Source organism: Citrus clementina, unplaced genomic scaffold, assembly GCF_000493195.1.
Source record: "Citrus clementina cultivar Clemenules unplaced genomic scaffold, Citrus_clementina_v1.0 scaffold_9, whole genome shotgun sequence".
Lineage (NCBI taxonomy): Eukaryota > Viridiplantae > Streptophyta > Magnoliopsida > Sapindales > Rutaceae > Citrus > Citrus x clementina.
The window spans coordinates 14,662,795-14,681,325 of record NW_006261964.1 but is presented as its reverse complement, the minus strand read 5'-3'; the positions used below and the strand labels follow the sequence as shown (position 1 = coordinate 14,681,325).

Genomic DNA, 18,531 nt, shown 5'->3' with positions numbered 1-18,531 from the left:
TGATAATCTAGTTTATTAGTCTTTCATCGTGAAGGCAAGGGGTCAAAGGTTCTAACACAAAGGATACATTTAATTTGGGGTGAATTGCTTGTGAAAAAAAGTTACTTATTAGCAAGTAAAAATGCTATTTAATATATAAAAATTCTTTTGTAATAAATTAAATTAGAGTAATATTAGGGATCATTGTAGTTGAGTCTCAATTTAAATCTTAACTGATATGGCATTCATCTATTATGTGATAGGATATTAGTTTTATAAGTTAGCGAATCCATTATCTAATAAATTAGTGATATATTATAACGGTTGAAATTCAGGTTGGAACTGAACTACTAGCATCCCCAATGCCATTGATAAAATGATATAGATTAGCTCTGGACGACCATAAATGTGGATATCAAAAGACTTTTGACTATATAAATGTCCATGCGAAAAAAAAGGCTCTATTTATCTACTACTGTTATGGAGATCTAGAAATAATCTTAATTATGAATCTAATGCATAAGAAGGTAGTAAGTGATTCAAGGTGTAAGTTATGTGAAGAATCTGGTGAAACTATAATACACTCTTTATTTTATCTAAAAAAATAGTCATACATTACACGCTCTATTACTGTGAACAGGCTAGGATGGCATGGAGGCTGACACATTTTGATGATGAGGTTATTTTACATAATCGATTTAATTGCCTTCCTGATATTTTTGAATATATAAAATCAGTCTTGATTGTGAATGAGTTGAATATCTGTTGGTTTTGATTATGTGGGGAATATGGGGTGCTAGAAATAAGGTTTTGTATGAGGGGATTGATGTGTCTTCTTCCAGTGTTGTCTCTTGCAACCTCGGATTGTGGGATTCTGTTGTAAATGGCCTTATGGAAGCTGTCAGTGCAGTTTTAGAGCGTCCACTTTTAATGTCTGTGGCATCGAAGCCTCCACCAGTTGGATGATTTAGAGTTTTAAACTTAATACAGATGATGCCGCATGTGCTGTGGATACTCAGTGCGAGATAGTTGGTTATGCCGATGAGGGTACGAAATCATGCAGGGTCTAGTTATGGCGGTAGAGGTGGATGTTGGAGTGTATTCTGATAATGTTGATGTTGCCCACACAGAAGCCTTATGTTTTAGTTTACGGCTCACTAGGAAGATTGGTTTGTCTTCACAGATTGTTGAATCGGATTCATTACCGGTCATTCAGTTTGTGTTGGCTAAGTAATTTTGGATCATTACTAATTTACAATGTCTGATTTTACAGAAACAAGATTTTTACGTAGGTGGAAGAATTTCTACCACATTTGAGTTGCTTTCTTAAACTTTACTCCAAAGTCACAAATAGTGAGAGTTTTATTTTTAAAAAAATAAGAGAAAATATCTACCATCAACTCGTTTTTTCTAACTTTTTTAAAAATACACAATTTTTTTCTGTTGGAATCCACCTAAAGTTACATTTTGTTTTACTTTTCCACTTCCGTTTGGAATCCGTTAAGAAAATTAACGAAAATTTAACCAAATGACCATTTTACCCCCCAAAGCGAAAATTACAATTTCATCCTAAAAATGTCAAAAATAATTAGATTAAATCTGATTATTTCCCCCATCGGTCAATAAAGAAATTAATTTCATAACCATCAAATGCAGGTTTTTTTTTAAATATATCTGTAATTAAAATACTAAATTATAACAATAGTATTAGAAATAATCCAATCTCGCAAACTATCAATTGAATTTAAAATAAATAGAATTTTATTATTCATTGAGTTTTAATCTCTAGTAGTTAAGATTTTTTTGTACTTTATTAACATATCAATAATGATATTCATTAAACGAAAATTACAAACGAAATTTTTCATTAGTTTTATTATTAATTTCGTTTTGGAGGGTAAACTGGTTATTTGGTTAAGTTTTCATTAGTTTTCTTAACAAATTTCAAATGAAAGTGGAAAAGTGAATAAAATGTAACTTTAAGTAGATTTCAACAAAAAACAAAATTGTATATTTTTAAAATAGTTGAAAAAAACGAGTGAACGATGAATATTTTTCCAAAAAATAATTGTTCATTAGATCATAGAATAATTATCTCGGCAGAGGGGTGGTGGCCGCAGTTGGCTTTCGCGTCAGTCTCATAGCTTCTGAGTTATCCTGAGGTTGAGGGTTTGAGTCTCTCTCACCCCATCATGGCTCTTTAATTACAACAAAGAGTACAGCAAAAGACTGCCACTGCAATTACAACAAAAATATAGCAAAAGACAGTCACAGCTGCAGTGGCAGGAGACGCATTCAGTAATCATATGACCATAACTTCCAAATTACAAAATGAAATCTAAGCATTGAACTTTTGTTGCAAAAGTCAGTTTAATCAAAATTGAACCATGATGAGCAAGCTGAAGAAACATATTTTCTAGTTTATGAACAGACTTGAAACAGATGAGCAAGATCAGTGCCATTCTATTCCTCCGAATGTTGTAGATCCAACTCCTTCCCAGGCTTCACCATAGCCCACTGCTTCGCTGTCAACACCTTCCATATCACTGTCCCACCAGCCAAAACCATTTGCATCTGCTACCAGATACCACATGTCAATGTATTATTGATGATCAACCAAACAAATAGGGTCAAAATTGTCTAAAACAAGAGAATAACGAGTCTACTTGTGCAGGGAAATGAGGGGTACTAACAGTGATTATAGCAAGGTCTTGATTTCTTGTTTGTTATTGAGCTCTCTCCTCTTCCTTTCTGCTTAGACTTTGAATCCTCTCCTAGCACTACAAAAGGCTTCCGAGTTGTATGCTTCTGTACATCTGCACAAGGTACACTGAGAAACTCTTAAGCAGAAAAAAAAAAAAAACATCAAGGCAATTGATGACTACCAGTTGGCCTACTTATATGTCACGCAATAAGAGATGTGAAAATGACATAAACAAGATCTTAACATTCCATAACTTCTAAGGAAATCAAAATACAAGTCAACAAGATACATTCTCAGACTTGACATTCTAAACTCCATTTATTTTTCTTACAATGCTTATACCGTTTCTCTCATGTGCTATACAGATATTGATTTGGTGGATATATGTTATGGCTGGTCTCTTTCCATGTCTTCTGCAGTATACATCGATCTGTGCGCGCTAATTAGATAAGTTAATATATTAGGCGCAAGTCAGATTGACATGCTATGATGCCCAGATGAGTCAGATGAAATTTGCAAATGTAAGAAAATAGGTGCCCCGGCTTGGTAGTGATACCAAGTCCAATCATATATGAATTAAAGTTCCATGACAGTAAGACATATAAATAAACTATGTATGTTAAGCATTCTATGTAACTTTAATCAGCTATCAATGCAATATTTAGACCAGCAGGTGACATGTAATCAGAAATTGGGCACTCAAACATTTCAGCCGCTCCTTCCCCCCTGAGAATTGGGGCGGGGCATAGACACATTTGTCAAAAAGGACTTGTAACATTACTGGATTCCTACAACTAAGCGTGAAAAAATTGTCCTGTCTAAGAAGCACATCTTGTGCTATGTGATTTAAATTATGTAATTGTCTTTCTCGATCCGAGATAAATTCTTGAATTTTCTTTATCTTTATCTACTTTCTTTTCTATGGAGCAACATTGTGCTTCTCGTGACCATTTCCTTTAATTTTTGGGTTTCTGAGCACACGTTGCACCTAAAAATTTTATCAGGTTATTTGATCATTGTGAGGCAGAAATTGCAAAATGGTTGAAAAGGAATCCCATATTTACCCCTGAGTTTTGAAGTCCGCGAATTAACAATGATTCAAAGCAAAAGGAAATTGCCAACTAGCTTTCAGAATGCAAATAGCATACCTTCAAATGGCTTCTTCCTTTTTCTTGATTCTTTTGCATTGTATTCGTCAGGAATTTCTATTTCATCAATGCTAATTGGACATGTATCATCATCGCCTTTACTAGTATGCTTGAACTGTTCTAAAACCGCTTTGTCAAGAACATTGCTTCTTTCTTTTTCCTCTACTTTCTTGACACCCGTCTGCCCATTGGTGGTACCAGCGGAGTTTCTGGAACCCACTGGTGTCAGAAATGGACATGACTTTCCCTGTGAACAACTACTCTGTAAACCTCAAATAAACTCTCCAAATTACACAGGACATACCAGTAATGAGTTTGGTTGCTAAAAACAGGCAAATAAAATCTTTAAAAAAAAGTAAAAATTACTCCTAAATTTTTTCTTTTCCTTTCTTTTATTTTTTGACAGAAAAATTTTAGTAAAAGCTTGATGGGCATTGATCTCTTGTACTACCCAAAAAGTTTTACCAGCAGATACTATCAGCAGGAACAACTAAAGTCATTTCTATTTATCTCTTGTAGTGTTTGAAATATATAAACTTGCTTTTGTGATTAGGTTAGAAAAGCATTTGAAATTCCCTTTAGGAAAAGCAATTAATAGGAGCTCTTTCATAAAGTGTTTTTTTTTTTAACAGAAAATGCAAGCTTTCTACAAGATCACTTACAAGCGCACTCAAAGTAAAAACAATAAAACGACATAATTCAGCTACATTTCTTTCAGACAAAGTAATTTCATACCATTAATATATAATTTTCAAATTGCAAAAAGAAAAAAAGTTTTGAAAATAAAACTCTGCTTGGTATCCTTAAAAACGCTTAAAATTAACAACTCAAAAACATGAAAAATGTAAAACCAAGAAACTTTTTTTTCCCCTTTTGGTGTCAATTTCCAGTATTTTCTCAGCAGCCAAAAGGGGGTGAAATAGAAAAGTACCTGAACTGTTTTGGGTAGCACAGAACTTTTGTGCAACTTCCGGTCAAGAAAATCGGATAACGATACACACGAATCTTTCTTTGTAACTAATTCGTCATTCACGTCTTCTTTAGTGTTCTTAAACCTAATTTGTCACACTCAAAATTACAAATGAAGTACGATCTTTAGCAACAATTTTATGAAAAAAAACTGAAAAAATTTGAAAAAGAAAAAAGAAAGGGAAGCGGGTCGTGTTATCTTACGGATTTGAAGACCGAGAGAGGAACGACGAAGTAATGGAGCGTTGCCCTAAAGCCCTAATTTCAATTTGCTTCGATTTCATTTCTGTGCTTGAGTTTTAATTTTTGTTCTTGTTTTTGTTTTCGTTTTTAGCTTTATCGCTTTTGTTTGTTTTACAATTTCGTTTGCCTAAAAGTTTTGCGCGCGCTTTTGAGGGCTGGCGCCAGAGGTTTCAAACTTTTAGCAGTTTTTACCTTTTTGGGCCTACGCCCAATTCGTAGTTACAATGAAGCCCACTAGGAGCTCAGTCAACTAGTCAAGATGGTAAGCAATATTAATGATGATATTCAAAGGTAGTCATTAATAAAAAACATGATAAAAATAGGACTTACGTAAATAAAGATAATTAATAACACCATTGTTGACGATGATGTGGTTGTGAGAAATATGTGAATAAATATCATTCCTGGACAAGAACTCTAGCTCAACAGCCAGTTTTAGGCCTAAGCTTAATTCCTTGTACAATGATTCAATACTTGTTGTAGTGCGAATCAAAATCATTTGGGCGACACATCAACATGCCATCATCTTCGTCTTCATTGAAGAACTCACCCATCTTAATCTCCATCCACCCATCTCTCCTTTCTTGAGATAGTCGAGTCATATTTCTTGAAGGATCTAGAAACATGCTTTCGCCTTTCCTCATTATCGATTCCTTCAATGTAGACGCCAAACTCTATTCGTATCCTTTCAGATGCGTATGCATATTTGAAATCAGAAAACTTGAAAATAAGGTGAGGCACACAGTTGGTTCTAAGGGAAGAACTTCTGGTATCTATCCTTGCTTCAACGTTAAAGCACCACACGAACTTGGCGTCAGCCACCTTCGAAAACCTGTAAATGCATTGAAGCATGGAGCAAATTAAACAGCTCATGGAGTTGATTGTATCTACCAAAAGATAAGAATACAAATGTGTCAATGCCAACATTGAACGAAGCTAGCCGCTGGTAGAGAAGTAAATGTCCAGCACTCTTTTTCATATATAGAAAGCCCTTTTGCCCCAACCATGTAACATTTTTTACCACTCTCCTCCTCCAGGCGAAGTTCTGTTAAAGGAGAATTATAGAAGAGGAGCAAAAAGCATAATGGGATTTACCATCTTTGGTGATGACTTCAAGGTGTTTTAGCTAGTCATTTTTCAGATGTTACAAATAGGGGTGGGCAAAAATCGGGTTCGGGTCAATCCGATCGGGTTTCAGGTTGGGCAAATATTAATTCGAATACAACTCGATCTTACAACCCGATCTGATCCAATATGTATTCGGGTCGGTTCTTATCGAGTAAAAAAACCGGGTAGAATCAGGTTAGGGTTAACGGATCGGATTGAGTTCGGGTTATTTCAGTTCTAATCGGGTTGGGTGAAAGCTTCAAAATTAACGCTAATTATATACCATGAAATGAAAGCTTCAAAATCAAAAGTCACAAAGGGCAAAAACTTGGGTCGAGTACTTGGGTTGGAGGCTTGGCCTTGGAGCAGCAGATCACAGACATGTTTTCGATAGCAGATCGGTGGCAGTTGGCGGCAGCAGATGGGTGGACTTGCAATGGCAGATCACGGACGGCTGGACACGCAACGGCGGGGACTGGTTGAAGTTCGGAGAGACAACAATAGATCGCGACACTGGAGGTGGAGCGTGTGTGGCCTCCGTTGGCGGTGGCCATTAGGAGTCAGCAGATCGCGACACTGCTTTGTGTGTGTGTGTCTTGTGAGTTTTGTACTTTTGTTTGTGTGTTCTGTGTTGTGAATCTGTTCTACTGTGAGTGTGATTTGTGTGTGGTGTGCGTGCGTGCGTTTAGGTTTAGGTTTAGTTAGTTTTTTTTTTAAGCAATCGGATCGCCCAATCGGATTTATGATTTTTCATTCGATTGGGTTATATTCGCAACCCGATCCGATCAAAACCCGAAAGTTTTCGGGTCGGTTCAGGTCGGGTTGGGTATTTTGCCCACCCCTAATTACAATGATATGTGGTGCTCACTAATTATGTATACGGTTTATGACCAATTGTCCAATCATATTTCACAAGGCTACTGTTGTGTTTTAAATATGTTGATGCCAAAAAAGACTTCAATAACTGAATTTATTTTTAATGGGAAAAATAGCAAAAGCTGAGTTTGCACAGTGAATTGAATAGGATTTCTCAACTTCTCATTCACAAAAAATGGTCAGGATTTACTGGTGGGATTCCGACAAGAATTTTCTAATGTAAAAGTTAGATCTTTAGTGTAAACAAGAATTTAATAAATAAAGAAATTACACATACAAATGTAATGCATAGTGCTATCCAGTTATCCTAAAAAAGGATAAGATCAAATTTACTCTCTTTCTCTTATTTTTACCTGATCTTACCCCCTCTCCTGATGTCAATTGTTTGCTTAAATACCTCTCAGGAGGCAGACAATTTTATTCCCCTTAAAATTCACCTATCTTCTTAACATGGGTAGTTAGTTCACATGAAATAAATGAACCCAACAGAGTGTAAGTACAAATGTGCACAACTTTGGACATTCAACTTAATTTCGTTGCCTAAGTCTACAAAGACAGCAAGCAGCAGCAAAATTACGTCACCTTCCTCTCAAGAATTAGAAAGCAGGAGGAGCAGAATCATTTTGCTAAATTTAATGGGCTAATTAATATAGAGCAAATGATTTGATTATTAAGTTGCAAATTAAACTAGATAATAAAAGAAAAGTCAAGTTTGACTTACCATAGTACCATTGTTGATGATGATAGGGTTGTGACACAGATAAAAATAAAGATCCTTCTTGGACAGGGAAGTGATCAGGCTCAAAGATTAAGCATAGACTGAGCTGGAAATGATGTAGAAACTTCTCCCACACAGAATCAGAATCTGCAATGCAAGCATCGCTAGGAGTTGTAAGAGAATTGATTAGGGAAATGCAATTGGGATATCCATTTTATTTCTCTTCTTTCAAACTCACAGTACCTACAACTATAAGTAAGATTTGTTCTTTGTTAAGCTATGTAAGTTCAATGAACAAGGCAAGGTTATTAAATATTAAATTATTAGAAGCAGTAGATGAAATTTTTGACATTTGTTCCACAAGCCTTGAACAAAAACAACAAGAACGCATAGCTTAATGTTAATGCTTGGTTGTAAAGAACGTATAGACATGGTTAGCTTTTCCAGAATGTTATCTAATTCATCATTGCAAGAGAATTAAAAATTCCTATGTAAAAACTGGAAGCACCATCAGTATAGCTAGAGTGGATTGTATATATTTTGTCTCATCCTGTAGTTAGGTTGTTTGGCCACCAAGGAAATTTTGATAATTAGTTAATTAGTATGCACTACTTAATCTTTTAATAATTACACCATTTATTCAAATTATTGTTACCTCTATTGAAAAATCTTTATAAAAATATCATTTTTCTTCTTCTTATAAAAAGTGGTTGGATCATATAATTCAAAAGATTAGATGGTGTATAGTAATATCAGAATTCCTTACTCGTTTCATGAATTTTCATTAAAGCATTGGTGGTTCAAATATAAAATTTCCACTTATATTTGAAAATACGTGAATCAATATTGGTTGCATTAGAAAACGACCTCTATTTTATAAAGCATTGATCTAGCTAGTTATGGTGATTGGTGAGTGATACTATCATGTCCAATTAGTTTGCAACCAGGGTCCAAACCAGGTTCTGGCCTGGGGGCTTGATAACCCCTCGTCAAAAAAAAATTCAAAAAGGTCAGGGGTATAAATTGAAATTTAGCCTATTTCTATGCGAAAGTTACATTTTTGACCCCCTTGTGTTTACAATATTTTCTTGTGTCTATCCTTGAACGTAAATTTCTAATTCTGCCCTTGTCTGCAGCTTCAACTCTATTTTCATGACAAACTCAATAATTGTGTCACATGTATCTAGTTTTCTATGCTATGATTAGCGAAGTTGTTCGCTAAATTATTTATATCTCATTTATGTATATTCTAAATAATAAAACATTGTAGACGTGACTTATACATTATGCACAGTGGGTACTCGAGTTACTTTTGCTCCCCGAATTTCAACTTAATCATAGATCATTTCCAAGAGAAATGTGTTTCAAATCAAAATTTGACTTTCGAAGATGGATTAATTTCAAAGTTTCATCCCTTTGAAATATAATTATAACCATGAAAAAATAAAACAATGTGCCGGTTTGCCAGGTGATACTTTTATTGAACAGTACCTAACAAGAAAAAATATATAACACCACAAACAAGAAAAACAATGAAAAAATAAAAGTTGATTTGCGAGGTGATGAAATATAATTATAACCATCAAAAGCAAAACCAGATATCCCTATTTCAATCTTTCTCTCTCATAGCTATGGTAGTAAAAAATCACAAATCTTTGCTATTGTTCTTACTTTGCCCAAGAAAAAGTTTGCTTGTCAAATGGGGAAAAAAATCTAGAATACTACTTTTGCTTTGCATTTTCCTTTTATGGTTTTACAAATTTTCATATTTATGCAAAAATGAGGAAGCATGGGTTGTAATTACCTTGCAACCTACCTCCCTGCCTCACAAAAACAAACAAAGAGCAACCTCGGCATCAGTCATCACCTTACGTAATCTCAACTTTCACTGTCCATCTCAAACTCCATTAGCTTCAACCTTTACAAATCGCAAGTAAAAAAGCCTTTACTCTCTCTATCTGTATCATCTAATGCAACTTTTTAACCAAACCCATTATCTCATGCAGTCATTCAATCAGTCACTTGCTCACAAACTCTCCCAAATACAGAATTTTACTCAACACTTAGGGCCTTAAACAAAATTAGAAGAAAAAGAAGAACAAAAGCTGGAATTAAAGGTTTAGGTTGCAATCCTCTAGTTTGCGTGATGACGTCAGGGAGTGGACGGTTTGCGTTGCGTCGTCGCCATTCATGGTCATTGTGGCCGGCTCAAATTCAATCAATGGGTCTATGATTTGGGTGTTGCTTTGCTGTTTGCTCCGTGGTGGTAATGGCCGATTGTGTAATGTAGGGAACAATTGACCGACTAGGGTTTGGGTAGTAGCAGTAGCTGATCAATTAAGAGTGTGACAATGAGTTTTGCTAGGTTTTGAGTGCTGATTGTGAGAGTGACGATGATTGTGCCTAGGTTTTGAGTGCCGTTTGTGAGAGTGAGATTAACAATGACTATGGTGAGTGTAGGCTGATTGATTGAGTGTGACAATGAGTATGACTATGTTTTCAGTGCTAATTGTGGAGTGAAAGTGATGATGAGTGTGCATCGAGTTTAAGTGCCTTTGTAAGAATGAGAATGACGATGGTTGTGGTGAGTTGTGTAGTGTTTAGCACTTATAAATTTTTGTTTTGTTTAGATTTTGGTTAAACACACAGTTTTGTCTTATATATATATTTTTATTTCAAACATCATTTCACAAGCTAAACATCGCATTTTAGATTTTCAAAAAATTAAAATAATAATCTTAAATTTGGTAAAACATGGTCAATATCAAACTTCCATCATAATGTTTGTGATTGAGTTAATTTTTATCATGTGCATATCATAAATTCTTGATAGACAAATATTCTGTCACAAGTAAATCAGTAATCGTTTAATGGACCAAAATTCTATTACAATTCCATCATACTTACATGATTAAATGATTTATGTCATAAAGTGGTTGTTATCTGTTTCCAATTTTCTTGTAGTGTAGCCATGGCCGCCACTTGTAACCAAACAATCGTAGCTTAGTGCCGCATTTTGTTGTCGGCATAGCCAAACAGCCAAACGATGGCCATGAAATCTCAGTCGTATGTGATACCTCAACCTTGAAACCTCAATAGCAATGGCAGCCGCCGGTCACAAAAGCTTAATGAAATTGTCTTAATTCTGAATTTCTAAATAATTTAAAAAATAAATTCCTGAAATTGAAAACCGAATTTTCCCAAACGAAATTTTTTAAATTCTCAATTTCTATTTTTTTATTTTCGTATTGAAATTAATTGTTGAAAACAACCACAAATTGTTCTTAGTGATTTAACATGAAGAGACTTTGATACCACTTGTTAGAGCAATAATCTTTTTTGTGAAAACCATCACTTATAATCTAGGAACATTCATGTTATATAACTAATAATCAATTAACCAATATGTGAAGGCATACCTGAATCTATAATGCTTAATTGCTCTAGAGTTATGTGGTTTACCTTTCAGATCAAAACGTTCTCTTAGAGAATCCTTTAATTTTCTCTGTGTACTATCTCTAATGGTGGGATGTCAGAAAGAATATAATGATTATACGTGTGACTTATGGACTATAATCACTTTTATATATATATATATATATATATATATAATTTTTCATGTTATCTTTAGGTATTCCAATTTCAACCCATGATAGAAATTGAAATTACCTTTAAGTATCTACAATTAAAGGTTCAAACTCATATCACTTTTGATTGAACTTAACATTATATGACAGTTCGCAATACATAATTATTCACATATAAATCTAATGTTTGATTAAGGATCCAACATATAATTTTTGTTTTTCTAGAACTACTTAATTATCATTTATCGATAACTAATTCAAATCCGTATTTTACAAAAATATGAACGTTCACACTTTAAAATGAGTGTTGGTTTAGGTCACATTTGGGATTAAGGTTGGGTAATTATAGCTTTTAACGTATTTGATAAACACTAGCTACTATAATGGAAGATAAATTGATTTAATTTTACACTTTCTGATGAAAAATTTATTATATTTCAACTATTTTTATCAAAATTATTATTTAAAAATTATATTTATTATATACTATTAATTTTTATTTTAAAATTATAATTTTTTATGCACCAGGTGTAACTTGAAAAATACAATACATCAATGCTAATTAGGGCCTTAATTGGATTAACGCTTCTGTACTTGTTATTATGATCAATGCATTTTTGAACCGTCTAGTGGAGTGGTTGAACTAAAGTTTACGTGGTGCATTGATATACGTGAAGGAAAAGATAGAGACCAAAATTTTTCAACGAAAACAATCTTTTGATGAAAAGAGAAGATTATATTTTGGGTCCGCCTAAGTTATGTTTAATATAACTTACGGCTTGGCCGTAAAATTTTGTCCAGCCTCTTATGCTTTATGTTATTTATAATTTATTCATAAATATTATAAAACTTTCTGGATTGTAAAATTTCATTTAACTCCTTATACTTAATTTTATTTTATTGAAACCCTAGAGTATGAATTCACCCTTATAATTTTAAATTTCTAAAATAATCTCCATTTAATTAAAAAATATAATAATTATTAAATGAATTATAATAATAATAATTATTATTTAATTATAATCATAAATATAATTATATTTTAAAAAATATAATCATCTATTTAAAAATTGATGATTTGACATATTCACATTATGCGATTAATTTGCTTAAAGTTATCCAATAATGCACCACTTTCTCCAATGACTTCCATTAATTGCAATTAATTTTCTCTTGATCACAAAACTTTTCGTACTTTTTTTGCTTGGATGTTCTATTAATGGTGCCATGCCAAAATGTTTAGACAACACCAAAAGTGGCAATGGAAATTGATGTGAGCTTTATTCACAAAAATATTGGTACTGTTGCGTATCAATTTAAAAGCAAGTCATTGGGGAGTTACTATAAGTACACCCACTGAAACTCTTAGCATCATGGGGCTTTTTTTGCAACTGTTAATTGGCTCCATAAATTCTATTACATAAAAGAAATAGTAGGGACTTGTGACTCTAATTGATCCCTCAAATTCGTTTCCTTATGATTTGTAATTCACAAAAAGAATGTAATAAATAAATAAATGATAAATAAATAAATGTTTAACTCGCATATACATATAAATAATGTGAATACGTAAATTGTTTAAAGTTCTCTATCAATTTTCTCTTTATATTGTTAAAAAATATAATCATCTATTTAAAAAATATAATTATTATTTTAAAATATAATTATATTTATCATTATAATAAAATAATAATTATATTTTTTAATTAAATGGAGGTTATTTTGGAAATTTAAAATTATAGGGGGGAAAATTCGTACTCTAGGGTTTCAATAAAATAAAATTGAGTGTAAGGGGTTAAATGAAATTTTACAATCCAAAAAAATTTATAATATTCATGAACAAATTATAAATAACATAGAGTATAGGGGCTGGATAAAATTTTACAGCTAAGCCGTAAGTTACATTAAAGCGGACCCTTATATTTTAAAGAGTAATGCTACATATCTCAAATTTTTTATCCCAAAAAATTATCTCAAATGATGTGTCATTTATCAATTAGTTGGTAAGATAATACAATTAAAACGAGCATTCAAGTAACGACAATTTGACAGTCAATATATTAAATGAGCAGTTTGCCAATTTGGAATTTCAAATGGTATTATTAAGAATTATCAATGCCAGGGTTAGATACGACACTACAAATTTTTGACACGTGCTATGACGTTTTGGAAGTAGGAAATTTTGCCTTCATTTTGCATGACATTTGGTTTTCTGAATTGAGTTGATTCTCATAAGAGAATAATTATTATAAACTATGAAGACGGGAAGCATTACCGATAGAAATTTGCTGCTAGAAGTAGAGCTCAAGTGCATAGTAACATTAAAGATCATTCTTGAACGAGAACTCAACAGCAGAAGATGAGAAAGAAGTAGAAATGATGTCAAAATTTCTTTGAACCTATTTTTGAACTTGGCCATATGCTCCAAACCATGCAATGATTTCCCAGTGACTAAATTAATAATTAAATGTAAATACAAGAACAAGAAGCATCGGTAATACAACATCTTTCAAAATTGTACAGCATTGACTATTCCACCCTAAGGATTTTTCAAAATAGTACATTGTCGACTATTCCACGCTAAGGACCTATGAATACATCTTTACATTATATATTCCTCAGACAATGACATAATTCATTCTATCAACTATTTTAGTACTGATAAGGTATGTGACAACGCGTTGGTAAGATCTCAAATAGAAAGCTCTGTCGTACGACCCACAACTCTCTATTTGAGATGAGCGAGACTGCATGCACAGATGCACTTGATCAAGATCTTCGAAATCAACTGACCCATATTGATTAATAAGAACTTATTTAATATTAAAGTGCTACGATATAAAATCTACATCTGTTGTGAAAAGTCTCGTCGGTAAAGTAAAAGTTAACTATATTTGATAAATATGATTTTAAATAATACTTTTAACAAAGTAAATGAAACAATCACAAGATAGAACATTCAAATCCAATCGTCAGGTATATCTCCCCAAGGTATAAAACGATGTACTACGGCCACGGGAATGTAACATTTTTTCCCACTCTCTTTCTCCAACACAAGCCTCTGTTAAAGAAGAATGACGCGATATTGTTAGCTATCTTTTTTTATGCAGTCGAAGAAGGTGCAAAGCATATAATGATACGTATATACAAGTTAAAATTAAATCACCTTTGATGAATAACTGTAAGGTTAATTTTGGATTAACTCATCCAGTTAAATAATATTTTTTTAAATATCCTCTAGATTATGATTTTTTATGATGTTATTTGAATTTTTACGGTATTGATAATGAGTTCATTATAAATCCTTGAATTTAAATGTTTTAATCTTTATTATTGATTTAATTTTATAAATTGTAACTAATTACTTAATAATTAATAGATGATATTCAAGTTCATAGATATACTTTTATTTTTATAATGTGACAAATATTTTATAAAGCATCAATAACATCAAAAAAATTGAAAATACAAATATATAAATTAATTTAATTGTGTAAATAACAAATATGAATTATTTAATCTTAACAACACGTGATAATACAGATCATTTCTTTCATTTATAATTGGAACAATATAATTTTGAATTCTAAGTTTTATTCGTTGGCTAAGATTGGTTTGAATTAACTGTTGCAATATTTACTAATCTAATAAGCTTTGTTGACAAAGATATAATAATGAGAGGATAACCAAAGATTAAGTTATGTTAATATTAAGATACATATATTTTTAAAGAAAAATCTAAAAGTTTCAATAGACTATTCTAGTTTCTTTTTATTTTTTAATCTTTAAAAAACATGCTTAACAGATTGATAACTAGTAAGTTAAATTCTAAATAATTAAAATTAGAATATTCTCCTTACTAACTTCTAATTTTGTGAATAATTGATTAAATCTAATGGTACATATTTATATTACCACTGTTTTTTTATAGTATCATCATAGAATAATCCTCCAAACTATTATAAATCTTGATTTATCGTTATTTTTGTCAAAAAGATAAGGAAAAAATAGGGATATGTTGATAAAAGTTTTTGTCTTCTTAACAAAAATAGGGAAAAAGTAAGATTTATAGTAATTTGAATGTATTTTGAAAATTGTCATTTTATACGAGATAATCCAATATTACCCTTTTTAACTATAAGAAATAAATCGTCTAAGTTCGACTTACCAAAGTACCATTGTTGATGATGATGGGGTTGTGACAAAGATGAAGATAAAGATCCTTCTTAGAAGAGAAAGAAGTGATCAAAGATGAATCAGAGACCGAACTGGAAATGATCTCTTTGTAATCGGACGGCAGAAACTTCTCCCACACAAAATCAGAATCCGCAGCTGATTTGAAGACACGACATGCCACTGAAAATCTGCAAGCATCGCGAGGAGTTGTAAGAGATATGATATGAGACATGCACTCTGCCGGTAGAGTATCGGTGATATCCATTTTACTTGTCTCTCCTAATGCCCACAATTAACTCGCAGCACCTAATAATTCTAATCCTGATAATAGTAATGCCTTGCCTTTATATTCAAGATTGCTTCTTCAAATTGTTTAAGTAAAAAATGGATCTAATCTTAAATTGATTTTTAAATGCCTCCAAATTGGACCAATAGCCGTAGACAAAAATTTGAACTTGGGTTGCAGATAAAAAAAAATAGAAATTTATTTATTGCATTGAATTCGAGCCTTAAATGTCCAAATCTTATCTAAGTAATGTATAATACACTTTTTTTTGGGTAAATCTTACTTAACATTATATGAGAAATTTTTAAATATATTAAAGGTAATATAATTAGCTAATACATGTATAATAGTGTAATTAAAATTTAATATAACTTTCATTTACATAATTAATTTTTTAAAATAACTATATATATATATGTATATGTATCATTATACTATTTATTTATAATATAACTAAGATAATACTTCTCTTATATTCTAAAATTTTCATAATATATAAAACAAAACATTTAGTGAATTATTCATGAAATGAGGGATTGAAACGTGATTCATGGAAAAGGGTCTTTGTTTGGTGGTGGGGCCTTAGCCTATGACTTGGGGTCAGCCTAAGCCGCCTAGGTCCTAGGCCTTGGCCCCGGTTGTTGGAACATACGTGCAGCAAAATGGTGCTCCACGTCAACCAAGTCAAATTTTATAGGTCTTATCTAAATAATAATAAGGGTCCGCCTAAGTTACGTTAATGTAATTTTCGGCTTGATTGTAAGATTTTATTCAGCCTCATATACTCTATGTTATTTATAATTTTTTTATGAATATTGTAAAATATTTTGGATTGTAAAATTTCGTGTAACCCTTGATATTCAATTTTATTTTATTGAAATCATAGAGTACGAATTTGTCCCTCTATAATTTTAAATTCCCAAAATAATCTTCATTTAATTAAAAAATATAATAATTATTAAATGAATTATAATTATAATTATTATTTTATTATAATCATAAATATAATTATATTTTTTAAATAGATGATTATATTTTTTTAACAATATAAAGAGAAGATTGATGGAGAACTTTAAACAATTTGACGTATTCACATATTTATATGTATATGCGAGTTAAACATTTATTTATTTATTACATTCTTTTTGTGAATTGTAAATCATAAGGAAACAACTTTGAGGTAGTAATTAGAGTCACAAGTCCCTACTATTTCTTTTATGTAATAAAATTTATGGAGCTAATTAACGGTTGCAAAAAAAGCCCCATGATGCTAAGAGTTTCAATGGGTGTATTTATAGTAACTCCCCCAATGACTTGCTTTTTAATTGATATGCAACAGTACCAATATTTTTGTGAATGAAGCTCACACCAATTTCCATTGCCACTTTTGGTGTTGTCTAAACATTTTGGTATGGCACCATTAATAGAACATCCAAGCGAAAAAAGTACGAAAAGTTTTGTGATCAAGAGAAAATTAATTGCAATTAATGGAAGTCATTGGAGAAAGTGGTGCACTATTGGAGAACTTTAAACAAATTAATCGCATAATGTGAATATGTCAAATCATCAATTTTTAAATAGATGATTATATTTAAAAAATATATAATCATCTATTTAAAAAATATAATTATATTTATGATTATAATAAAATAATAATTATTATAATTCATTTAATAATTATTATATTTTTTAATTAAATAGAGGTTATTTTAGAAATTTAAAATTATAGGGGGCGAATTCATACTATAAGGTTTCAATAAAATAAAATTGAGTGTAAGGAGTTAAACGTAATTTTACAATTCAAAAAATTTTATAATATTTATGAATAAATTATAAATAACATAAAGTATAGGGGGCTGGACAAAATTTTAGGGCCAAGCCGTAAGTTACGTTAAACGTAACTTAGGCGGACCCTAATAATAATAATAATAATAATCGCATGAATAGGGACAACGGAAATTTCCAAAGTTTTCCATATTTGGAAAGAATACAAGGATAATTTTATGGTGCTCAGTTACTTATTCGAAAAAGAAACGAAAATAATTTTTTTTACTAATACCTTATTTTGGGAAGTATCAGGATGAGGTGGAATTTTAATTCCCTCATATTTTTTAATTTTAATTTTAATTTTTTAAAATTATTAGTAAATAAATAATAAAATTTAAATGATAAAATATTAGTGTAAATAATAAATATCAAAATATTTATACAAATAATATAAATTTTAGTTAATATAAAGTCTTTGATATAATTTATACTTAACCACAGCCTAAAGCCCATAACCCCACAAGCACACAATTTAGAAATCAAATCTTGAGTGACCTTGTTATTGTCTCACGAATCCTTTCCAAATTATTCTTGTCGCAACCAGCACTTAACTCGTCCTCATCTCATTATAACCTAGTAGCACGTTGAGTGCTCATCTCATTTATTTAATTATCTATATCCATTTTATTTATTTCATGATTGATATAAAAAAATTTCTTTTTTCTTTTTGTCGTAGGATTATGAAGATCAATAAAGATAATTATCCTAATGATTTGTATTTTGTAGTATGACTTCTGTAATGAACTAATGTTAATGTAAGACATATTACCAAATTTTATTTTAAAATTTATTTTAATATGATTAAAGCAAGTTCAAAAAAAAGATCAATTATTTAGAAATCAAAGACCTTCGAAGATCCCTATTATTATTCAAGAATCCCTATCCCTTCCTCTTAAGTAATCTATCTGAAC

The 18,531-nt window shown here is 31.4% G+C and overlaps 1 protein-coding gene and 1 pseudogene across 2 annotated transcripts; both read right to left on the bottom strand.

Annotated features, from left to right (window-relative positions):
- Window positions 1-2,089: 2,089 nt before the first annotated feature.
- LOC18033376 lies at window positions 2,090-5,102 on the bottom strand. Of its 2 annotated transcripts, none has more exons than XM_024189106.1 (5): window positions 5,005-5,102; window positions 4,763-4,886; window positions 3,832-4,093; window positions 2,673-2,795; window positions 2,090-2,553 (listed from the first exon to the last, which is right to left on the bottom strand). In XM_024189106.1, the coding sequence occupies exons 1-5, from the start codon at window positions 5,082-5,084 to the stop codon at window positions 2,432-2,434; spliced, it is 711 nt and encodes a 236-aa protein (XP_024044874.1). In that variant the 5' UTR covers window positions 5,085-5,102; the 3' UTR covers window positions 2,090-2,431. The 2 variants fall into 2 exon arrangements, with proteins under 2 accessions (XP_024044874.1, XP_006420867.1); XM_006420804.2 differs by having other exon boundaries at window positions 3,832-4,078.
- Window positions 5,103-5,510: 408 nt separating this feature from the next.
- Window positions 5,511-15,798, bottom strand: LOC18033217 (annotated as a pseudogene).
- Window positions 15,799-18,531: the final 2,733 nt, after the last annotated feature.

What these genes read in the sequence shown, in the direction of transcription:
- LOC18033376 (XM_024189106.1), bottom strand. Translation starts at nt 5,084, where the DNA reads ATGAAATCGAAGCAAATTGAAATTAGGGCTTTAGGGCAACGCTCCATT. An exon ending in AAGGAAGAAGCCATTTGAAG is followed by an intron (nt 2,796 to 3,831) that starts GTATGCTATTTG and finishes TACCTTGTGCAG; the next exon opens with ATGTACAGAAGCATACAACT. An exon ending in AAGACCTTGCTATAATCACT is followed by an intron (nt 2,554 to 2,672) that starts GTTAGTACCCCT and finishes ATCTGGTAGCAG; the next exon opens with ATGCAAATGGTTTTGGCTGG.